This window comes from Phasianus colchicus, chromosome 11 (genome assembly GCF_987193195.1).
Source record: "Phasianus colchicus chromosome 11, bPhaCol1.hap1.1, whole genome shotgun sequence".
In the NCBI taxonomy this organism is placed as follows: domain Eukaryota; kingdom Metazoa; phylum Chordata; class Aves; order Galliformes; family Phasianidae; genus Phasianus; species Phasianus colchicus.
In genome coordinates, this window is record NC_143446.1 from 1,757,738 (window position 1) to 1,783,643 (window position 25,906).

Here is a 25,906-nt window from a genome sequence, read left to right on the forward strand (position 1 = left end):
ATTTAGAAAATACTACTTCTGCATGGACCGTGCTCCATATACAGAGGTGGGCAGCTCCTGTAGCACCAGACACACATACTTTTTGTGCAAACTGTCTGGAGTTCAGCTTTACCTACAACTGCATGTTGGGCAGGAATATGGCACCTAGCCACCCAGCTCTCACTCAAATGATGGGATATCGAGATACTCCTTTCTGAATCTTTTTCTCCACTCTGAAAAATGTTGGCTGTGCAGGACACTAACTAGAGTTGCTTCAAAATCTGATACAATTATAGAATTCTGTGTGACATTAACACCACATCACATTCTCACTACACTTTTTGTTAGACCAGGGTGTGAGCAGCTTCACTGAATGAAAAGAGAAGGAAGAAATCTTATTTAAGCTTATTCAGGTAGAGAATAGGATTTTATAAATATGGTATAAGTAAAACTGTAATTTATCAAAAACTCATTGCAGCTCATCAATTGAATGAATGAAATAATGTGTTCAGTATTTCAGATCTGCGGGCCCACGGTTTTGATCCTGCCCATTCCTATCACTTACTTGTCTCCTGACACAAAAAATACATTTTTAATTTCCTTTTTATTTGATGTTTACAGTGGTAGTTAAAGATCATTCAAACACAATTATTTAGCAGCTGCTCTTTGATTTTACGTTGTTTGACAACAAACAACTTCAGTATTTAAAACTACAGTAGACCTTAACTTCATCTCCTACATTATACTCTTGAGTCTGACTCTCAAAGTTGCACCTAGCATGAAACAGGAGCAAACAGCAGGTTTAGTAAGATAGCACACCTTTTGACTTCATCTACAAACCACTGGGCATAGAGGCAAGAAAAGATACCATTAACTCATAAATGAGGATTAACAAATGCCCATTTAAGCAGCATCAAGCCACATAAAACATTTTGTGAAAATACATGTGTAAAACAGAAACATAAAGCTGAAATGTCTTAGAATCAGCTTCTCTTTATTCTCTGAAGGAATCACAACAATCAGCTTGTGCTTAAATTTGAACTGATTTCTGTAACAAGCATTAAGCTTTTAAAAATAGGCACTCTGTGATTTATATCAATATTTCATACACTGAAGTCACTGGTTTCATTGACAGTTTCCTGAACTTTGTATATAACCTGCTTTAAAAAAGGCTGCTAAAGTAATGGTCTTATAAGTCCTGCTACACAGGTGAAAGAGATCAAAACACGCACAGTTTAAAAGGCACAAAGTATCTGTTCAGCTTGGAAGAAGCAGAACCAGGTCAGCAAGTTTAAGGAATTATTCTTTTCCCTTACCCAGAATTCTGCTTTGCCACTGCCCTTCTTGCAGCGCTCCGCCAGGACAGACACACCTACAGTCACTTCAGATAATGGCTCTTCTGCTGCTTTCATGAGAACAATCTGAATCACGCGTCCTTCATAAATGTGGGCATCAAAAGTAGACTTCCATTCCGGATACATGGTGGGTTTCTTCTGAACCAGAGTTTTTCCTCTCTCTGAAAGACACGTTAAAAATGGAGAGAAACTGTAAAACCAAAAGGCAAAGCTCACCCGGACCAGCAGAATAGGTAAAGGCAACAAAGGTGTTACTGTGCCACCCCAGAGACTGGGGAGACAATACCCAGTGTGGGATTAGTCATATGCATTCCAAGGGAATATTTGCACAGCTGCTTTCTGGTATCAATCTCCATGACATGTTATCTGATTATAATGAATACCTACTGCTAGAAGATAAGATAGATGTTATGCTGACCCAAGTTTAAATTGAAACTTGTGGCAGAGCGATGAGAAGTTCCACATTTCCACTTCCAAGTTATACCAACATTGCACTTCTATTCATAAGCAAGTCCCTCTCATTGACACTGTACTCCCTCTGCTGTGCATGCCACCTTTTAGTGAGCATCAGAAGGCCCTAAGTGTACAGGTACATACAGCACACACAGACCCTGTGCAGTTAAAGAGTAAGGACACCTGTTACCTTCATTTCTTCTTGCCTTCAGGTTAGTGTACCAACCAGCTGTTTTCTGTCCTCATCTATAACAGGCATCAGTGTATCTCTAGACCTGGCCATCTCAGTAATCTCATTGACACATCCAAAATGATACTTACTGCCTTCTAAACAACCACATCCAGTTTTTCCAATGCAACTCTCGTACATGATGCCACCTCCACAGCACTTCTCTGATGTGCTCCTAAGCCAACTAGTTCCCATCTGTACTCAGGCAACTGAAAACCATTTTGTACATTCTGTACAGTTTTTTGCTGTTTATCAGGATTATTTGCTGCAGTAGAAGTGCTTTCTAAATGCCTCTTCAGCTCTGAATGATTTTTTTCCTCCTGGAAGAGTGCAATCTGTTCTTACGCTATGAAGGCAGTAGCAAAGCAGATTAAACAGCTGGACCCTTCCCCAAGCAGCTCAGTGTGATGTGCCGCCATTAAATTTTCATTCACTTCAAGGAAAGAAGAATGAGACAACTCTTACTTAAAGAAAACAAAACCCAACAATTTCCTGGGAACACAGGGCAAAGACCACATTAATTCAGAAGCAACTTGCTTGATACATGTTGTTCAATTGTGCTGAGCTATCCACACAAGAGTAAGGAAACGTGTCCTTCCTTATTAGGGAAGGCCTATCCACAACAGCATGACAAATTACAGCTTTGACAAGCAAGCCAAACTCTGTCTGTCAGAAGGCATACTAAAATGTTCACACAGCCACCTGAGGACCTCTGTCATTTCACAGCGACCTTGAGCATTCCTCCTTGACTGAGTCAAATGCTTTTATCTGAAATCTGGGCAACCTTGCAGACAGAAAATCTCAATAATATCAGCAATGCAAACTTACCTTCAGAGCTTTGTAATTGCTATTCACAGCTACAGAAGAATTTGGAAATATTATAGTGAAAGTATATCAAGCTCAAAGAGAACATCATTCAGGGGTTATAAAGACGGACAATAAAGGTAAAGTTGAATTAAAAGTGAGCTGACTGCACAGCACGGGCTTTATGCTTGCCTCTTTTTTGGGTTGCTAAAGCCAGACTCCTTCATCAGAACGGCATGCTTCAGCCAGCTTCCTTGAGGGTACAAGGAACTGCAGCCATCTGCAGGACCTTTGGTGATAATTCACAATTTGCAGAAGCAGCAGTACTTTACAGGTGAGTTGATAATAATCTTTGTATGTTTTCTAGTGGGAAGGTGAACTATTTCAGCCCATTCACAGAAGTGTCCCTATTCCCATGCCTCAATTAAGATCTGCTTTGCTCAGTTACTATGCACATTCTTACCCTATGGAGAACTTGAAGAAGCTACCTGGATTAATGGCAATGACCTCCAGCTCATCCCTGCTGCTTTTATAATTAAAATCATACTAATTGAGACTTGTCACAGATCACAGTATCTGCCTGTAATTGAACATTTAAGTCTGAGCAACGAACAGCCTTTAAAAACACTGTTCCTACCTTTCCTGAATTCAGGCCTCCATTCTTTCTTTGCTAACACTAGTGGCTTCAAATTCCTTTTCATATTTTTGAATTGGCTTAATGCCTAATCATCAGGCAAATTATTTTCTTCTTATATAACAAGATTTCCTCAATCACGCTTCATTACGCAAACCCAACTGAAGTTACTCCAACCCTTGTCAAACTGGCAACAGGAGCATCAGTTGCTTTTCTTAGCACCTCCCACCCCCAACAATCACTGCTCTGAGGTTCACAGCACCCTTCCCCCCCATCTTTCACTACTTCAAAGATAGATGCAAGCAGAAAGGAGAAATTGTGGGACAATTCCACTTGTCAAAAAGAAACATAAGGTGACAAATTGTAAAGGGGGTTTATTTAGACCACTTCCACACCTCCACATGTTCTAACAATCAGTGCTTTGAACACCACTTCTTTAGAGCATCTCCCATCAGACTAGGAAAGAATCTCTTTGGAGCTTAATGCATTTGCTAGACAACAGCATTTTCTGGAAGGGGCACTGTGCTTTTCCTACACTCTTTGGCATTTTGTGAAGCCCTAGAAACACAAGGCAGGACTTAGAAGGCTTGGTCTAATCCATACAGCAATTCCTAGGCTTTTCTCTCTCATCCTACTTGGTTGCAGTGCGTATTTTAGGTAAATATCTGAAACTATTTTAAACCTTTGAAGAAGTGGTCTTTGAGCAGGCCTGCAGCCTTCAATGAGGAGATGCTAACAAAACTTTGGGTGCAAATCATTCTAAGCAAGTAATTCTGCCAAAAGCCTCAGTTACTATAACAACAATCACATACATTTGTCATTAATATCCATCCCTTAAGGCAATGAAACTAATGTACTGCTGTCTGCACAAGAAGGGTATTCTCAAACTTGCTGCTGTTCATATCCATTCTAATGATACTCCACTACATCAGTCTTTCTTGCAGAGCCCTTCTGAGTGCAGTCTGTTGCTCGCAGAACTGGAGAGAACAACGCTTTATTCAACATTTGCAAACCTACGTCATATGAAGCTAACGACTCAACTCACACAAAAGTGGTATTTCAACTGTTTCAGCTGCTTCACCATGTATTTTGTGAATACAATGCATTTCACCTGGTGGTGCTGATGCAGGAGAAAGAAAGCTTAGACTTCATCCCGCCAAATAATGAGCATTCTGGCTGCAAGGACAAGAGAGTTCTAACAAAGAAGCCCCATTTTGCAGTGGGGGTAGAAACAAGCTGTTGTTAATTTTCCCGTTCTGAAAGAAAGGCTCATGCTGAGGTGCTCGGCATGACAGGAACAGCAGGACATGTTACCATTCACAGACTAAGAGGGATTGCAGTATTTCTCAACAGTTTATTTGTAATCAAAAAAGTACCACCATTGGTAAGCTCACCTGTAGTCAATGCCTCCTTCATCTTGATCGCGCAGAAAGGCTGTAGTTGTTCCCCTTGATTCTGCACAGGTCCCAGCTCAAATGAGTTGAAAGATATCCGTAAGAAGGGGGCCATTGTTCACAACAGTGCTGATGCACACCTGAGTGGAAATAAATGAATAGAAGACCTGGTCTGAGACATGTGAGAAAGCACACAGAGCTCAGCCATCACAGCCAGTACAACCCATGCTCTGAAACCCAGAAGTCTTATATGAGGCTTTCAGACCAGAAGCCCAAAGTAAAACCAGCCCAAACTGAGACAAGAAACAACAGTATGACCAAAGCCTTAACGTAAGGCACTCTTTTTAGCTGTACCCAGTTTGACTTTGAGCCTTCTCAAGTTTTAGTCAACCGAGACCACTTTCATTGAGAGATACAAATTATCAAAGAAATCACAAAGTAAGACAGTGGAAAATTCAAGTGGAAAAACTGCTTACATTTATTGCCTTTTCTTCCACCCATAACAACAACAAAAAAATTTGGAGCCACTTGTATGACTATATAGAATGGGTATATTTAAATATGTATTCCTACCAATACAAAATGACAGCACTGAGTCACTTGGCTTAAACTTCCAGGAAATGCAGGAATCCAAATCACCTAAGTCAGCAAAGCGGAGTTTCACTTGTCTTCCCTCCTTCTCAAGAGCTCCTAAACACAGCTCAGTTTGCAGCACCTCCAGCAATGCAGTTCACTGCACACCAATCCTTGTTTGGTGAAGGAAACACCAATTACTCAAAAGGAAAGGAAGCAGCATTCCTCGCTAACAGGTGACTAAGTACAACCAGAGAAAGGATTAGGAGAAAAGAGTTAACAAGGTGCTAGGAAGAGATGATGGAAAAAAGAATGGAAAGTGGGCTGAGCTGGTCTTTATCTGTAGATTGTTAACTAGCTTGGTGGAGCAGATAGGAACAGCATTTTAAGCAATCCTGCATACGCTTGCCTTTTTTGAATTTTTATTATGTAATGGCACTGACCTGAGAAGCAATTAACATTCTTTAAACTCTTAAGACCCAGAACAGTCATTCGGATAACAGACTATGAAATTTGCAGCAAAGCAGAATACAGCTCCCCACACCATTTTCTGGCACCATGCAGTATTCTTACATGGAAACAATTTGCAAAAGAAAAAAAAAAAAGTCTTACGACTCTCTAACATTTACTGAGCTATTTTTTATTAATGGAGCAGCTCCCTGTCTTCAGTAGAGTAAGGCGAAATTAGAAAGCAGGTTTAGGATTACTTGGCACCACTGTTTGCTCTACTTCTAACAAAATTGCTTCTGACACTGGTTCTGGTTCTTGGTGATACCAGGCAAAGTATTTGCAGGCAGGCCAACAGCCACACACAAAGAATGAAACGCCCTGCTCTGAAGGGGCCCTGGCTGTGCAGCACACCCTGCAGGAAGAGCCTCGGTCCAAGAGATGCTCTCCCTTCAGCGCCTGCCCCTTCCATGAGCCACAGGCTCACCCAGGCTCTCAGTGAAAGAACGGCCCTTCCACACTAATCCACTGGTTAACGTGGCTTGCGGCACTACTGATGAGACTGGGGATTGAGAAGGCCTCAAGGAGAGCCGATCAGCTTTTGTAGAAGCACCACCTGACACCTCCCTCAGACAAAGGCAGCCTAAGCACCATGCTCATAAAGAGCTTCATTGAGGAACATATTTTAACTGCCTAAGAGAGACCTGTGCTCAGGGCTATCTCAAGTGACGGCTGTATGACTCACCAGCAACAAATCACGTAATGTTCATCTCAGTACAGATGCAAAAGAAACCAGAATTTATACTATTTCTGGTTTTAGGACCCACTCGGGCCACAGGCAGAAACAAGCTAGGTAGGTTGGTGTGCAGCTCCTGCTGGAAACTTTGACAAAAATCACCAGGATGCAGAATAACCCAGGCTGGAAGGGAAAACCCAGCTAGAGATCACAATTACAAAATAATTAGAAGGCATCGACTAAGCTAACATCAGCTACATTAACAACTGCACTGATTTCACCCAAACTGAATCCAATACTAGTCCGAAGCAGACCACAAGGCTTGTTGGGCATTTACTTCAACAGCAAATTAACAGATGAAATGGAAACAGGTACAAAGAAACGTGGATTTTGTACACCCACGCAATCTTCCTTTGTTCTGATGCTCTAATGCAAAATCTGCTTTGAAGGTCGCATTTTCAACTCTGCTTCTCAAAACACTGTTTCTTAGTTTTTGTTTGTGGTTATTTGTTTTAGTTTTGTAACACTTGGCTTGAGTACCATCTCAAATCCTCTCTCAGAAATGCAGTGCTAAACACAAGCAATTAAGGAGTCAGCAGGAGACATCAAAACCAAAATCAAATTCTTTGATCGTGGTCACAAGAGCTTACTTTCAAGGTTACCATAAGAGCACTTTCTGTTTTTCCTTTAATAGAAAAATGTCAACAAACATCTCACTTTCACATAAGAAACTACCTGTTTCTGCCAAGTTTCTTTACCCTTAGACATTCTGCTTTTTGAAGAAAAGTAGGTATGTTCAGTGGCTTCACAGAAAATCCCACTATACATGATAGACTGCACACGGAGATGCAGGGAGGCTGGTTAAGCAAAGACAGGAGGGTTAGGATTCACTCCTCAATTACTTTCCAATCTTCATCTACACTAAGATACTGCACTTGACACATGCTGGCTGTACTGTAAACAACAAAAACACACCCGACTGAAACTGTTTTTGACAGCAAAAGAAATTCCAGACAAATTTACTTTAATTCAACATTTCTAAAAATCCCTGCTCATCCAAAGTTTTGTCACATCTGAAAAGCAAAAGCACCCAAAGTAAAACATAATACTGCAACTTAGACAAAAGTACCTCTCTGGTCTCCTTTAAAGCATTGACTCTAGCTTTAAGAACCATCAAGAACTGCTATAAACCACCAGCTATGACCTGAAGGCAACTTTACAATGGACTCATATGACCTGTATTACTGCTAGGAAGCATTAAAGCCAACATGTTCTCCCTTCAGTATATGATTTTACCCAAACTGGTGGAGAAACTGAGATGCAAACTCCAAAAATACTACAACTGAGAAAAAAAAACTCTCTGGGAAGATGCTTTAGAAGCACTGTTTTGCACCAAGTACCCATGATGGCCACAGTGATTCAGACCGTGCTCCTCAATGCTCCCCTGAACATTCATTACAAGGACCCCAGTGCACCCTACTGCAAGTTGAAGCTACGTCCAATACCACCTACAGCAGAGTCTGTAAAACCCACATCAACTTCCAAGCTGCTTTAAAATTGACAGCTTTTGTCCGTATTCAATATGAAAAGAAAATCATCCATGTTACTGTTGACTATAATAAGCATGGAGAGAAAAGAGTGAAAATTGCAACTTCTTCACAGCAATGCCAGCATCGGATGGGCAAGTGCTTAGGTTTTTATTCTAATGCGACACTGAAAACTGTGAGACACAATGCACTATCTCCTCTCCTCCCAGCAGTGCACAGCAGCTATGGGGGACTCATGCTGAAGCTGAAGACACCGCTTGTCATGATTCCCCGGTGCTGTAATTCCTCCTTGCTGCAGACAGTGAGCCACCTTTAATACAATCCAGGAGCAAAGAAGCAGTTGTGACTTTTGCACAAGTGGGAGGAGGAGGAAATACTGCCATGCCAAGGTTGCTCAGAGGCAACATCATAGAGGTGATTAAGGTCAGGCTGGATGGGTTCCTGAGCAATCTCATCAAGTACTTCATCTAGCAGCAATGCCTGTTACAGAAGACTTAGAACTTGATGATCCTTGTGGCCCCTTCCAACCCAAGCCACTCTATGAATCTAAGAACAGAACGCTGAAGGGACTAAAAAGTAATGGGACAGTTTGTCCATCACTGATACAGATCTGTACATTCAAGCAAAAAGCAAAATGAGAAGTATCCTCTGCTGATATGAGCCTCCGGTTTCCTTGTAACGGTCAGAAAAGCAACCAAGTCCCTGCATTCTGCAGATGGATGTACAGCTGCACACACCCCAGGATCATGCCTTGTCCCTGGAATGACTGCTTTCTGTTCAGCTCCTTGCTGAAATCACTTCCAAAGCCACAAAAATGCTTTGGGGAATGCCAACACCAGCAGCCAGCATCAGACACAACTGACCAATGGGTGTTCACCCCTGAAAACACACAGTAATAACTTCTGCTTCTTAAGATGCAGAAATATGAGTTATTTCCAACTTGCAGTGTTGCTTTTTTTTTTTTTTTTATTACACAGAAGGGCTTCCTTTCCTCCATTCTGGCAATGTACAAAATGTTCAAGAATGACAGCAACAAACTACTGCCCAGCTTCCGCTGCCCCCACAGAAGCCTCAGAACCACAACCCAACTCTTTGTGTACTTCCTACAAAAGGTTCCCCTGCTAATCTAACAGTGATAACACAGGAAAGTCTGCAGGTAGAGATGCTGGCAACGTGATTAACATCCTTTACCTGAGCACACCATTAACACACACAGCTGCGTTTCGATTATTCCCTTTCATGGTGCTTTTTGCTTACATTGCAGAATAACAGACGGAAAGCAGTCAAGATGGCTATTGCTCCTGAATAACTCTTCACAGGTATACACTGTGCTGATCAAAATACCGTCTTCAAGACAGAAGCAGCAGTAACCTTGCTGTAGAACACGTACCTGAATCAAGGTAATCATGATATTTATCATTTTTTAAGATTGCAGACCAATAGTTACTCTGTAGAGAATTTTCACACATTCTGATTCAGGTCCAGTCCTCTATTTGATGTTCTGGGGGAAGAAGTTCCTCTCAAAAAGAAACCAGCTTAAAGAGTTTTGTTATATTTGCTGTTATCAGCCTTGTCAAGAAGACAGACTGCAGTGCTCTGTATCAGCCGGACTTCCCTAAGCACTATGGACTATGACACCACTGCTATTTCAGCTAAAGGCTGAAAAGGTGCCTATAGCCAATGAGGTACCTACAACAAACACCACAACGTAATGCTGACAGATGCCAAAGGAGGCAAAAATACATTATTATTCAGCCACTCAAGTTGTGACTATCTCGTTTTTATTTACTCCAATAAACGACAGATCCATCTGTCCATGGAATCCAAGAGTGGTCATTAGAAGCAGGAAGCCTCCCAGCAATATTCTGATGAACTGTCATATCACATGGAGAAGATTTTACAAACAAAATAAAAATAAACCTTAAAATTACAACTAATGCACTGTACTTATAAAAGAAAATATATAATGCATGAGGAAAGCAATGCATCTAAAGCACTAGCAAATACTTAACAAAATGCACTTGCCTTTGGGAAGTCAAGCATTAAAAGAACAGCTTTAAGGCAGCCCAACTTCTGCAGTAATATTTCTAAAAACATTTTCAAGTAATTATATCAAAGGACTCAGGTGAGAAAAAACTGACAGGAAATATAACAGTGCAATTCAATTTACTTGCTGTTAAATCCACTGACAAATTATATGGCTCTTTTTTTTTCCTCCCAGATCAAAGCTACAGAAAGGCAATCCTCTAAACTCTAGTGTAAGTTATATATATTTTGGGATCAGCTTTGTTTTATTCAATAGTACATGCAGAATGATTCATCATATCCTACAAATACAGCTCAAAAATAAAAAATGTTGCTACCATTTCCTCCTTCCCCCTCCCATTTTTTTTTTTTTAAATACTTCTGCTTTTATTGGGTTAGAACAAGACCAGAGACAGAGAATGACATAATAAAATCTCTTATTACTTGTGCTGCAATAGCAGGGAAAAAATCCAGCCAGATAAGCTACGTTCCTGGGGTTTCTCCTGCCTGGCCAGAAGCACAGATAATTCTTTGTCTCCACACCTCTTCTGCATGCTCAGCAGTCCCACAACTGCCTGAATTTATGGCTGTCTTATAAGCTGGTGATACTTCCCTATCACTTACAGGCCAAAAAAATTACTGATGCTTTCCCTGCATTTATCATTCGCAACTCTTTAAATCTTCCCAGGGCAAACTTCTGGAAAGCAGCACAGAATGCCCTTTTTTGGAAAGGAAAGATTAGGAGCAAAGTTGCTGTTTTTGATATTCCACAACTGCTACTTGGGAATTAGGAAGTCATGTCGGCTGCTTGTCCTTTTGAACTACGAGTTCTGAACTGAGAAATAGTAAGTTTTATTTGCTTTTGTTTTGTTCTGTTTTTGTTTTTTCAAACTCCCAAGCTCTCCTTCCTGCTTGAACAGACAGGAATATCCAAGTAAGTGACAGAACTGCAAGCATGCTGCCTTTCACCTTTATCAAAATCAAGCCTGAAACAAGAGCACAAAAGAATCCTCTTCGTTAAGTTCCATCACAAATACCAGACACTAAACCACATGCAAGGAGAAAAACTGCCTAAAGCCCCAAACTTCGTTACTTCTGACAGCACAAGCCACTGCAATGGCAAGGAAAGCCTACTGCAGCAGGCTGGCTATCAGCTGGGTATGGAGCTCCAGGTGTGGGAACAAGACATTAATATAAAATCACACTATGAGATGGGAGTATTAAGGAGGCAAACAATGCTAACTCTGCACTTGTGTTACTTGTGTTAGGACTAAGTAGGAAGGCTTTTTTCAGACAAGGGAAGGGAAGTAAGTTGAAGTTCAGTGTGCTTTTTTCAGCAATTAAATAATACAGTTCCTTCTACAAGAGAGGAAAACGTTACAGTGAAAGAGATGAAGCTGCACTTCCTCTGTATCTCAGCAGGCTCAGGATCCAAGCCAGCCACCAGGCCTGGCCCTGGCAGTGAGCAGAGTGCTGTGCACCTCCTGCATGTCAGCTCACAGCTTCCACTTCCCCAGCAGAGCTCAAGGAACCAGCCAGTATTTAGTCAGCATGACTCAACTGCAAAACTCAAGTTTATCATGTGAATACGAGTTCCTCCAAAGGAACAATGCAGCCCTGCAAGAAGGTTCACAGCCTTTCCTGAAGCAATCAGTAAGCTTGGGGAAAGGTGACCTCCTCCTGCAGCTTGCAGATGCATCAAACTGCAGGGGAGTGGCCGAACAGAACCCAGCAGTTTGTGTCTGTTTAGGTACCACATAACCAAGCAGTAATCATCTCCTCCACGTTCAGCTTCTGATATCAGTGCTGTCTGTCTCCTCAGACATGCACACAACACGTTACTTGCTCTCTGCCTGCATACACAAGGTTAAGTTCCCTTCTTCAGTGCTTCCTGGAAGCTCACTCTCCAGTGATTTCCAAAGAGCTCCTCCTGTCCCTCTTCTACAAAAAGCCTCGGAATTCTGCATTCAAAGGGAAAAAACACCACTGGCAAGTAATAGAGACACTGGACTGAAGATATTACTTGGGTCTGTAAGACCATTTTTGCCAGCAGGTTAGGCAGTGGTGTAACAAGCACAAATGAGTGAGTCTACTCCACTGGAGTCCTTCAGGAGGAGCTGCACACCAAGCCCACCCTTCAGCTCCATCCTCATCTCACTGAGTATTTGATTCAAGAGAAGCACTCCAGGCCAGGCTGGAGGGGCTGTGAGCAACCTGGGCTATGGGAGGTGTCCCTGCATGACCTTAAAGGTCCCTTCCAACCCAAACCATTCTGTGATGTATGAACGTTCCAGGTTTTCTTTCTGGTATAGTAATATGTGCACAAAACTTATTTTCTTTGCTAGCATAAATTTCCTGGAATTTGAGATGCGCTTCACAGAGAGCAACACGGAACACCAACAACATCTTAAAACCAAATAGAAAACAGTGTGACAACTCTTTAGCTGAACCTTTACAACCAGTATACATCTCCTGCCTCTTCCATTAACACACACTGCTAAGAACGATGGAGACAGTGTGTCAATCACTGTTTAGGAAAAAAAAAAAAAAGAAACTGGAATTCTATCTTATTTCAAACATCTTGGGTTAACATCTCTATAGGAACACTAAAGAAGTGAAAAATGGAAAAAGAGGAATTGTGCATTCAACTGAAATAAACAAAAGAAAACCACAAAAAGGCCTAATGAACACGGTAATTAGAGAGCAGTTTTTCTTCACACTGCTGAAAAACACGAACAGATTATGCAGAGTAAGTGCCTCTCACAGACACAGCCCTGCAAGCCAGAACTCCATAATGCTGCCAGCGCTGTGACCTAACCCTGCAAGTATCTGGAAAGACACAATATCCATTAGCCAGGAACTGTATCATCATTCATACACGCTGGAGATCTGCTGCTCAGCCCCCTCAGATGAAATCCACATCCAGTTCCTAGATGCACGCTTTTAATCAAGGCTTTTAGAGTAAAAGGACACAAGACTTGGGAGCCAGAAGTTTTGATCATTAACTGTGTACTGAGTTGCAGGAACAGATCCAGCCTTCCCTCCTGACTGCTTCTTCCTTTTGTTTTTCTTCTTTTTTAAAAAATTTTTGAGAATCCATATTTTACCCCGAGGGCCACAGACGTATTTAGTCTGCTTCCAGAGGCTAGCCAGCACAAATTATAAGTATTAATTACCAAAAAACATCACCTTAGTCAAGACTTTCTATGGCATAACTGAAAACAAACAGTGAAGTCACAGAAGGATACATGCTTGTGAAAGCACCTCATCTCTGAAATAAAGAGATGAACTGAGCACAGCTGAGACAGTTTGGTACCTACAGGACATGCTGAATAATGAATGACTGATAATGAGAAATTAGAAAGGAGTGAACCTAATCAAACTTAATTAAAGGCATTTGTCCCACTGTAAGGTGAAAGCTCAGGCTAAGATTGCCAAAAGCAGGAAAATGAAACCACAAACTGCTTTTAACTGTCTCCCTTCCTTCCTCCTGGACCACTTTCTATAGGAAATGAACATTTAAAGCCCCACAGTAGCCTTGGCATCCCCAGTAAGAATATATACAAAAGTGTGGGCAAGGTCCATTAAAGAGTAAAGGGATGTTAAGAGAGCCATGGGCTATTTTTAAGTCATACTGCCTTTTACAGAAAAAGTTGTAACGTTAACTGAAGGTGAGATGATGTACTATTTAATAACAATTTTAACTCCTTTTTAATCCACAAGATAAAAACTTGCAAACAGCAAAATTTAATTTTGGCCTTTGCCTGAGTTTTGTTGTTTAAATATATAAACTCAACATTCTGCAACAGTTCAGATGCTGCTTTTACTTAAACACTTTGATGTCTGCCTAAGAGCCATATTAAGTCAACTCCCACTAAGTAAACAAAAATACATCATTTTAGTACCCATACTGGGGAAGAAAAGCCGTAAGTACTGATGTATCTGGGATACAGCACAATAAACAAGGAAGAAAAAGCCTAACAAAACCCCCCAGAGATTTCATGAGCCAGAATTTTGCTTGATATGATAACTGCTGCAGGACACACTCAGCTGTTCTGACTTTTGAACTAGCTGGACTTTTTCTATGGCAAAAACACCCCCTGGCCATCTTCCATAAATACCACTAGTGCTTCTTGAAAGACCCAAACTTCTGACGGATGAGCACAGGTCTGACAGTCAGATCAATAATGGCCTGCCAGGACTTTGTCCAGCCAGTACTCATCCTATTTAAAACTGGAGAGTCATTTAAAAATGACGTGCTTGGTTTGTACACACAAAACACTTCATACATATCTTATATAAGGTAGGTATCTAATAGCTTCCTTACCACTGCAATTCAGCACCTGTGCTGCTACTTAACTGGATCGCTGCATGAAAGAATATCGTGAAAAAGAAAATATAAACTTGAAAATTCATATAAAAAGCTGCTTGTAGAAAGAAAAGACATTGGTAACTGACTTGTAAGGGTTATCTGCAGACTACCCAAACAAGTAAATGAACACAATCTGTGTTTCAGTTCTGCTTCCATGTCCCAGAGAGCTCACAGCAGCAACGGAGCACGTAACGGTTTTCCTACAGACAAGCTTTCCTGGCTCATTATGGCCTATCATTTCCTCCATCACTAAATGGGTAACTGAGTTAAAGCCTTGGCAGCTTCCGAGTATTTCTGCCCTCTTGCTGTACATGTCCTCTTGCCACAGAAGTGCTCCTTTGTGATAATTTTGATAGCAATCCTTCATATTTCTCACTAAATCACAGACCGCTGTCACTGGATACCACCTGCACCATCTTGTAGATGCAAAGCATATCTTTAGGATGTCACTTCTGTTAGATCAGTAAGCTACAAAGGACAGCACAAGGCTGCTACAAACACAGACAAACTTGAGAAGAAAACCAAGCAGCTGTTAACTGCAATGTTGCTAAGTCAATAGCACACACCATGCCCACCAGGCTCTTCCCAGTCCCCAGGGTACAGCTGTACTTTATGAAGGGATGAGCAGGGTAATGAAAACGAGAAGAGGAGCAAAGCACTAAAACCAAAACAATCTTGGTTCCACATGCAATGTTCCCATTTACAATCAGAGCAGATCCCTTTCTTAACTGTCAGCATGGAAAGACTGCTCATCCCCAGGCAGTGGGGTGGGAAATTTGCTTTCCATGTGGCGTAATTTGCTTGAGTGCATCTACCCTTAGCAGTCTGCCCAGCCCTGCCTCCGAATCTTTCCCCTGAGGATTAGCTCTATCCACGCTGTCTCAATTCTTTCCTCCTTTCATTGCCAAGCAGCTCCTTCTTACCTTTAACTGCGCTGCTTACTTGATCACAGTTACCCTGGCATTCCGTACATCTGCAGTACCTTGCACTGCCACACAGCCATGGCCGTACCTCCCGTCTCACTCATCAGCACAGCTCAAATGAACAAGCAGTGCGTGCTGCTCTCCCGCTGTCTCCAGCAAGCCATGCTGCCAGCACCACTCAGCCCAGAGGCCTCCTGTGTGCCCTCCAGGGTTAGCACTCCAGTGCCCACAGGATGCTGCCTTTCCCCCACAGCTCTGCACATTTCCTTGCCCTGCAGAACTTGTTGTACATAAACACTGTTCTAATGTTGTTTCTCCGTGTTTGCAATTAGCACTGAACCCCAGACCATTATGTGACCATGCCCAAGAGGCAAGCAACAAAGCCGAAAAGAGGCAAGTAAGATGTCTGTAACACAGTCCTAAGGAAAAGGCAGTCCACAACGTGGATAATTTGAGAGTCCTCTGTACTGAGTAAACAAAACTGCAATCAACTTTGGCCCAGTGAATTTGGACTCTGTGGGAAAGAGCAGCGCAGAGCTCCATCTGCAGCTGTAACATGCAGCCCCGCTGTGATGCTGTGGGAATAGCCAGAAAATAAATATTTACTCTGACCCACAACAGGGCTATGCTGAAAAGTGTATTTGCCTCTATGGTGGAAAGTTTAATTACAAAGTCATTCTGTTAATATAATTTGTATGGTTGTGAAACAACCAAGATGCAGTTTTCCAATTAGAACTTTAGTGGCCACGGCTTTCTTAACTGCTCTAAAATCAAACCTCTAGAAATTAGATTTATTTAAGCCATTAAATTTATCTGACAGAAAATGGCAGAATTATGGGGGGATAAAAATAAAAGAACACTTAAAATTCACCTCAGGAAATGTAAAGAGGAAAAAGAACCCCATGATTCCCTTTTGGAAGGAGTGTGCTCACTTAGAATGTGTACTGATCAACACTGGTTGTTGGTATGATATGCAGATATATACAATATGCACAAAAGTCAGATATGCCAAGGAACGAGAACCATTTCCATAATGCTCTTCCCACACTACACTCCGTTCTGCTGAAGGTCAAGGCCTTCTTAATCCAATTCAAAAGCTAGGAGAATATTTGCACCAAGTCATCTTGATATTCAGCATACATTCAATAAGTACGTTAAAGGTTTGGTATACACTTGACTACCAAACATAGAATCATAGAATAATCTGTGTCAGAAGGGACCTTTAAAGGCTGTCTCCCCAACTCCCCTGCACTGAACAGGCAGACCCACATCTCCATTAGGTGCTCAGAGCCCCTGATTCTTTCTTGTCATTGCAAATCACCTTAACACACTTTTTGAGCAGTTCATTTACAATGGAAGATGTGCAGATACAAGACAGCCAACAAGAGCAAGCAAATTAAGAGAAATTGAAAACAACTCCTTCAAAATAATGTTCATACCATATTCTTATCCACTCACATTAACACAGCGCGTTAATCACAAGCAAACTGGATTTGTATATCGACCTTGCTCAGAACACATCATGTGAACTGCTCAGTGCAGTGTCAATAAACACTGGCAGACCTGTACAACTGGGGACAGTGGGAGACAAGGGTTTAACTCCATAGTTACTCCAGACTGACTAAAAGCTCTGTGATTTGCTTCCCCTGCATCAAATACAAAAAGGAACAAATAACCCAAGTACTCAACCCTGTTCTGCAACGATGGCAGCTCAGGCACTGCACAAGAGACAGAATTCATCAAACTGAAAAGCAGATCTGAGAGGTTCTAGTTTTTGCTTTCTAACTGAAAGTAATGAGGTTCTCTGGGTAATCTGTAGCAGCAAGGTTAAAAGACAGTTAAACTTTCTCTAGCATAATCTACTGAAGTCACAACAGCTACAAAAAGCAATGGTTATTTCAGATTCCTGTGCAGACTCAGAGGAATACAGTAATACATTTATGATCTTGGCATGAGAGTCAAAAGAACTTTGTTCAGGCTTGCAATGCACTCGTGGCTGACTTCCACGGCCCATTCCCACTTACGAACACCATTTATTCACTAGAAAATAAAGCTGATCAAAGGCATTGAGAAAAGTATGTCTAGTAGCAAGATGTCAGCATATGTAAGGATCAAAGTCTAAAGTCTTAAGAGTCGAGAGCATTACAATTGCTTTCAGAAACAAGAAGTCAGTGTTGTACTTCAAGGAAGGTGTCAGCATGGCCACTTATAGGTTCTTAGCAGCAATTCTACATTAGGGGCAATGAGTTACTAAACATATATCCAAAATTTAATCAACTACCTTTTGGTAAATTAGGGAAGATGCATTATGTAGGGCAGGTTAATTAATTTGTTTGTATGATCAGAGACAAGAGAAGAGCATTAGGATTCTTCCTTGGGGTGAGTCACTCTTGAGAAACTCCCAGCTTCCTACCTACTTGTAAGCCGAGGGCCAGCAGTGGTGATTAAGTATATAGCCCTGAATTGTGGGGACTGGGAACCTCCCATTACAATTACTTTCTAAGTAGTTCCAGGCATGTAAGTTCTACTTCTGATTTGAAACAAAATCTGCAAACTTAAGGACTTCAGTTGAAAACAACTGCACTAAATATCCAAGTAGCATTCCGAGCTGTGTGTGGACTGTCTACTCACCTTTGAGACACACATGTATACAATTACAAGCAAGAATTTTTCAAAAGCTGTTCCTTCCAAGGGTCTGGAACAAGTTCCAAATGGTGTGAAAACCAAAAGTGATTCTACCATTATGGTAAGAGCAAAAAAATCTTCCTATCAAGGCAAGAGCTATTTAAGCTATTCAGAGCACAATATGTTAATAACATACTATAAGGATTATTTAAAATTACACAGCACCCAGTAAAATGTAGCACGTGGTACTACAATACTAAATACACATGCTGGGTACTCCTCAATTTCTTTGGTAGATTCTAAATGCAAATCCATGAGAATCAGTTTGTAATAACATACCGGTAATCACTGACACTCAGAACCTAAGAAAGATGACAAATGATGTCCTCTGAAGCCCAGAGCAATTTTATGGGTCATGTGGGGAGCTGGGCTTTGAAACCAACCAACTTGGCCATCTGCCTGGAAGGTATCCCAAGCATAACTGCTGGCAAGATCGGGCTCCACACATGTTCATTCTTCTGTTATTTCCTTACACACAAGTGAAGAACTATTTTGATACACGTGTCAAACACTTGATCTAAATTCCTTACTTCGAGGAACACTACAGCCAAGGGTCGCCATCCCTCATTCTGGTACAAATGCTCAGCTTGCCTTAGTTTCAGCAGGCATCTCAAATAAGGAAAAAAACAGCATTCTTTCAGTTTCAACATTCACTGGACTCAGTATAAACAATCACTGAAACTTCATTTTCACATTCTAAAATAAACAAGAACAGGGAGAGATTAGATTACAAAGCAGCAATCAACTTCTGTTAGCAGAGTGAGGGGCCAGTGCCCACAAGGGGAGTCAAGATCCACTAACTACCCTTCTCCCTTGTGTTTAACCTTGATGCACCGAGGCAGCGAGAAACCCTTTAACTTCTTTGTTCCTTAGTTAGCCCTAATAAAACACACTTGCCAGAGTGCTTACTTATGAAGACATTAGGTGCAAACTAGAATACTACGAACAGAAGGAATCTGTTAGCACCAACTCTCAGCTCAGCTGGCAACAAATCAGAATTACTCCAGCTGAACCAATCCCACAAACAACAGCTACATATGAGAGCCTGTATTTAAAAACTGAAATTGTCTATCATAGCCATGTGTGCAGAATAACTGTCACAAGCCACCTCGCTGGTGGAGGAATTGCAGATAGCACAATAGCCAATGGAAACTCTGAAGCATTACCGAGTTGTCAAAATATTGGGTAGCTCTACTGGAACACACCAAACATGAGCAGACAATCTGTCTGCAAGTTTACAAACACCGCACAGTAACATTTCAGCATCCAGCAGGAAAGAGATGCTCAGACACCACACTGAAGGCCAACAGAACACGTAATGCAAAATACAACTAAGATCAGCTCGCAGAAATAAAGAACATACTCAAAACCTGAGCTCCCTAAGCACAGAGTTGTTTTCTCAGTGGTACCTAGTAGCTGAAATCAATGTTTAGGACCACATGGTGTGCAGACAGTAGGCAGCAACAGCCAACATACAGAGTAAAGGAGAGATGCAGGAGCTTAACAAATGACATTTCAAAGAGTAACACCGCTCCCTCAGACAGCAACTATCAATTCTGGATGTGAAAAACACATTTTGTAAAGCCTGTAAATGGAAATATTGCAGCTCAAGTAAGATAGTTGACTGCATGTTCCTGTCTGCTCCCCTAAGAAAAAACCTACTGAAGAAGAAAGAACAAAACCACCATGTGGAATGAATGAGTGGAATGATAGAGTTTTTTTGTTTTTTTTTTTTTAAACAGATAACTCCCCGCTCTAGGATGTAAGCCATTAAGTAGTGTAGGAAAAAAAACAAAACAATTGTGCTACAACTTAGCAGTCATGGAGTGCATGACTTAAAGGAATGAACAGCTCGTGTGTAAGCATTCTGACCTTACGATATTGCCAGCTTCATTTCTCAAGCTCCTGGGAGGTGGCAGCACCCTTGTCAGGATGCATTCCAGGGACCGTGATTAGCTGCTTCGCTCGAGCTCCTAAAGCAGCACACACTTTCTTTGGAGGAGGAATACACCAAAACACACACCAGGAAGGGATGTGCTGGATGTGTCAGCCCTGAAAAAAAGATTCCTGCCCTGCAGCAGCTTAAGCAAAACCAAACTGTATTGTCGTTAAGCTGCACTAAGAGAAAGGACAAGAATGGTCCTAGGCTGCAGACAGAGAGAGCCCCAAGAGTTGAAGCTGTTATGCCACTGGTAAGCCCTTTCTGGCACCTGACAGGCTAACATCTCTGAGCTCTGAAAGACGCACAGAAGGCACCAAATCATGCATTTGGCAACAGCACAGCACACTGCTGTCCCAGGCAGCAACCAACTCCACCAAGGCTCATCACACATGTTGTCTGCAGCCTGTCAGCCCTACATACATCCCAGTACCTACAGAGAAAGGAGAAGCTTTGTCTTTGTTTTCCTTTTCATCTTTGTTCCAAGGAATGAGCCATTTACATTCCTGGATGCAGAAGGCTATTTATGGGATTCTTTCCTGCCCAGCCTTGCTGTCTGAGTTCTCTCAAGCTCCAAAATCTTCACCTGTGGCTTCTAGAAGTATTTCTAATCAGGAGAAAGCAAGTTCAAGAAATATAGGCGTAGATATTTATCTCAGACCAGATCACTTGTGCTGAAGAATTCTATGAAGGCGTGGAGCCTGAAGCTAATTAAAATCACTCCAGATGGTTCTTGGCTTTACATCAGACTCATTCAACGTGCTGCCCATAAAGGCTACATTTGCAAAATGAAAGCTTGAATTCCAAGGTTGCTGCACTCCCACAGAGAAGTGCTCCATGCACTAAAAGCAAGAGGAAGTTCAGGTTTTTTAGATCCCACATTTCATGTCTCACAATGCTGGATAAAAACATTTCTGGGGGAAAAAATGGTTAAAATGGAGAAACTCTGAAGATTTTTGGAGGACTTCCATAGGCAGAGCCACAGTCATTGTCCTTTGTTGTCTGCTGCAGATGCACGGACAAGCTAACTGCAGCAGCAGCTTTTTTAGCCGACCTTTTTGCCCTTATAAATGCTCCATTTCGAGTTTTATTTATTGATAACTCGAAATTATTATCAATAAATTTTAAAAAAAAATCTTTTAGCGAAGGTGGCAAGGGGCTTTTTGTTTCAGAAGGAACACAATTAAAAAGCAGCAGACCAGACGCTGCAGGACTTTTGAAATCTCCCCCTTGGTGCCGATCACTGTTTGAGCCATGGTATTTCATTACATGGATTTCTGGCTCATTTCCAAGCAATAGTTCCTCTTTTGCCAGGAAGCTGAAGAAAGACTGTGCCTTCTGAGAAAACACTGAGCAACTTTTCTGGAAGCTAACTGCCATTTGAGTATCAGAAGTATTTTTACGTGGCATCAGATAGATGTTTATCTGAATACACGCAGCTTAACGTCTACAGGAACAAAGTTCTATCAGAAAAAAATCTCATGTTCCTTTGAAGATACATTTTCCAATGTTGAGACAGTGAAATTACAATGCAGAAGTATTTAATAGGCAGTTCTCATGCTCCGTGATCTTATGTATACAATTAGGAATTAAGTTAAGACTTCTGTCACCCAAATGATTCATTCAAAACAGCAGTGATAGCCTCTGACATGCATTACAGGCATGACTACTAGCAAACTTCAACTAAGTTGCTTAACATCTCTGATTACTAGACTTGTTTTCAGTTACTTACACTATGCCTAAATTAATCACCACACTAAGTTCTGCAGACTGGTTTTCTGCCTCAAAGGGACAGAAGAGTTTTTGAAGTTTCACACAGAACATCTCATCTCTTTCTTAGGACAGGACTAGACATTATCTGGGATGTACTTTGAAGACATAATTAGAAACAAAATAGGAGATTAGCATCTGAAAAAAGTGAGAATCTTCTAATTTCCCTCTAACAGTTTCTCTTCCTTGATATCAGGATAATTCCATGTCTCAAGAACACTGAGTGACTCAGGATTCTGCAGAGGCAGTAACTCTCTTATCCTCTCTATTGCATTTCAATGCACAGTTTAAACAAAGAAAGAAATCTCAAAAGATATAAACAGTTAGAATTAAAGGAAAAAAACAAAACCTATCCAGTTACATCCAGTCTTTATACACTAAGAAAGCTACTATACAACTACAGCCTGCAGCATTCACACACCCAGAAGATGGCTCAGATGCTGTTTGTATATTAATTCTCATTTGGGCACTCGCCAACGTTTCATAAACTCATTTTTCTGGTGAGTGATGGGATAAACTGATATATACACACTGTCTGGAGTTGGCACAACCTCAGCCCAGTGGGTCCTGCCAGCATGCCATGGAATGAAAGGATCTGTTCTGTCAAAGAACAGAAGGACAATGTGTCTTCCACATTGTATCCCTTGTTCCCAGTGACCTTGGTAGGCAATTCTCCTCCCTTGTGTATGGAAATCTGGAAGCTTCAAATAGCTGCATAATGAATGAAACAATCTGTGCCAACAGGACTCACCCATCATACTTGTCTTTCATCCTTAGCAAGGGCCTGATTCTCTTTTCTGAAACTCCTGGATATTGGCCACAGCTAACTATGCTTGGGCGAGACAGAAAGTCACATCATCAGGTTTGGATTTTTCCTTGAATACATGAGGTAGTAGATGAGCATCATACAAACCCAAAAGGCCAGCAGATGTGTCCTTCTCAGGGAGCTCAGTACAACGCTGCTCCTTCTGCCTGTTTCTAACACAGCTTAACTAGAAAAATGTAACCTCAATGATAAAACTCAAATAATAAAGTACAAAACACAAATCCTGCAGACCCACTGTTTGCCTATTTTCCTTTTTTTTCCTTTGATTGTATTTATTAAGACGTATGAGTTTTCATTTAGACAGCCCACAACAGGCTATGGCAAATGAGAGACACAGTGGTGGAGCCCATTCGGGGAGCAGAGGCATCACTTGTGCCTGCCAGGAAATAACAGCTGACAACTGAGCAGAACCAAGAAGAATCAATCCAGCCTTGTAGCTTGTATGCTTTTCCTGTTTTTCCAGATAAACTGGGCATGGCCAAAGTAGACCAGCTTTCCACATTGTAAAGGGTCCAGCAATCGATTTGAACCACGTATTCCTCCATCTCTTGAGTATCTGCACCGTAGTCAAGAACAATTATTTGAAATAGCACACGTGGCTCTTGCCAAAGAGGCACAAACTTCTTGCAAATGCCGAAGCTTCACTGCACCAGGTCTCCTGAACACAGACAACTTCAGTATGAATGACAGAAGACAAATGGGAGGGCAGACAAAAGAGGAACCCCTCCGTTTCGTAAGGGGGATCTTTCCCTTGGTTACAGACAAAAAATCAGCCCCAAGAAAGAATGCAAAATTATTACACTTTCTCAGAAAACAGTTAGGAGTGAGCAACAGATACAACTTTGCAAAATAAAGAAAAGCATCATTAGGCTTGCAGTAATTCAAGAAAGATCTTTTTGGCTCCATAAGAAGTTACATTAGCGGGGGAGGAAGGGGAGATAAATACCCTAAAACAAAAACAACACAGTTCAAAGACAGCATTACAGTTTCAGTCATCAAACTCTGGAACCATAACAAACGCTTGGTAATCTGAAAAAGATTAAATGGCTGCCATGTTAGTGTGTTCTGTGAGCAAGAGATAAACGAGAATACACCAAAGATCCAAAGTATACCAGCTGAATAAAACCCAATTTGTTCTGCGTTCCAAGATGACACCGCTTTGTTGGGCTTCGTAAGAAGATGGAGGCTGAGTCCAGCCAACGCTTCTCTGAACAGGAAAACCTCTGCCCTGCAAATCAACAGCGAGAGGAGCCAAAGGGTGGAACAAAGACCCTTTCAAGCACAGGAAAATCGAAGGAGGACAAAAAAGCTACTGTGAAAGAACCCAGACTTCTATATCCCACATCATTTTCAAAGCTGGGGTTTTACGGGAATTCATTACTTTGCTTGTATACCCTTACACTTGATGTTAATGTCATATTAGTTCTTTTTAATTATTTCACTAACCCAAACCACCAGGAATTAGCTGTGGCAAATTCAGTGTAAGGAACCACGTGCACTTGCAGATTTGTTTGATAGCAGTGCAGTTGTTCCAAATTTTACACCAAGAATTCAGAACTTTGGACTTCACAGAGCATTCTGAGAAAGAAAAACCTCAAGCTATAAGCAATGTGTGACTGTCAGCCTGTCTCACTAACTACCAAACAAATATCTATTGAAAGTTAATTAAAAGCTTCAGCAATTAAAAGAAAAAAAAAAAGAACAATAATATTTTAAATTTCTTCTTTGAAAAGATTCATACAAGCAGACTCATTATCATGACAGATCCTGGAAATACCTGACTGTAAACTGCAGAGGATCTTATTGTAACATGTAAGAGACTGTGTTCAGAAAGAGAAAAGGGGAAAAAGGGGGGGAAACCACCCAAACACCACCATCCTTTTAGGATGCCTTGAGAGACTCTGTGCTGGGCAAAATGCAACTTTTTAACCACATCACATTTTTCCTCTGGGCTTTTTCCATCCTTAGCTAAATTCAGATAGGAAGCTCCTGCAATTTTTCTGAGACTGTTAATTTGGATTTTCTCCAAAATTAGAACACCTGTAAAACAAACAGTTTCCATGTGAAAAAATAAGGATCCAGAAGGGTTACTTAACCGACCTCAGAAATTCACTACACTGCAGTACACTGCATCCTGCTAGCACGTCCACTGGAGTCACTTATTTGTTTTAATAATGAGCTCTCTGTGGAAAGTTAAGTTTCCTAGGAACACAACTGAAATGCCATGAGTCTCCGGAAGGAAAAAAAAAAGATAAAGTAACATTGAAAAGCTTCTAAAAAATCAGCTTTTGGCTGACTGGCTGCTTATGTACTCTTTATCAAAGAAATTATGGTACTATGTATCACAGAAATCAAAGGCCAACGAGTGACAGAAAAATGAAGCTTGTTGGAGTTTCCTGATCTATGGGTTTCACTGCAAACCTTTGTATAAAATGTCATTTAAAAACAAAAAACAAAGCCAACTCCTCACCAAAGCACAGGAATAAAAGGCATTAGAAGAACGGAGCATGGGAATACAGCATGAAAGATGTAAGAAGAGTTTGAAAGAATTCTGTGAAATATGATCTATTAAAATTGACGCTACCAGAATGTCGTGCAAAAATCAGACCAGTAAAACTACAAAATTTGAGGTCTCCAATTAATTTCTCTCATGCTTAAAGCACTACCATAATTAAGTTTTACCCTTTTCACGTTTTAATAGTGAAGTATTTTTGTTTGATTTTTCTTCTTGCTTGCCATGTCTCCCTTAGTAAGTGCAACATCACTGGTCTGAACAGTTGTAACAGAAGGAAAAACTGAATGCCATCATTAATATGTAAATGAAATGGGCTGTTTGGCTAAAGCCAGGTAATCTTCACTCCTGTCGTAGAATCATAGAATGGCCCAAGTTGAAAAGGACCATAATTATCATCCAATGTCTTGAAACACAAGCTTACAGCATGAAGAATAAGCGTAAGAGTTTGCTCATGTCAATGATGCTGCTAGTAAGCCAGCTAAATTATGACCATATTGAGACCTTAGTGTGCACATCTATAACGGAAGAACTGGTTTAACTGCTCTCAGTTGGTTTTTCCTCAAATCATGTTCATCATTACTTCATTAGCCCTAGTAATTCAAGACCTATCTAATTCTTTCCTGATATTCTGGGCTGTACAGTACTTAAGGATGCATAGGTAAACTGAAGTCTAAAAGTGTTAGACTAATTTGGTCATTTT

General features: G+C 41.1%; 1 protein-coding gene across 5 annotated transcripts in view; it reads right to left on the reverse strand.

The window, feature by feature from the left end:
- The window catches only part of PRKCD (protein kinase C delta), a 62,306-nt gene that overhangs the window by 24,215 nt on the left and 12,185 nt on the right, over positions 1 to 25,906 (reverse strand). For all 5 annotated transcript variants that reach the window (XM_031598583.2, XM_090147902.1, XM_031598582.2 and 2 more), the window contains exons 2-3: positions 4,849 to 4,988; positions 1,296 to 1,495 (exon numbers count right to left, since the gene is read on the reverse strand). In XM_031598583.2, coding sequence (XP_031454443.1) covers positions 1,296 to 1,495; positions 4,849 to 4,963 — 315 coding nt within the window. In that variant the 5' untranslated portion in view covers positions 4,964 to 4,988. The remainder of the gene's footprint in view (positions 1 to 1,295; positions 1,496 to 4,848; positions 4,989 to 25,906) is intronic.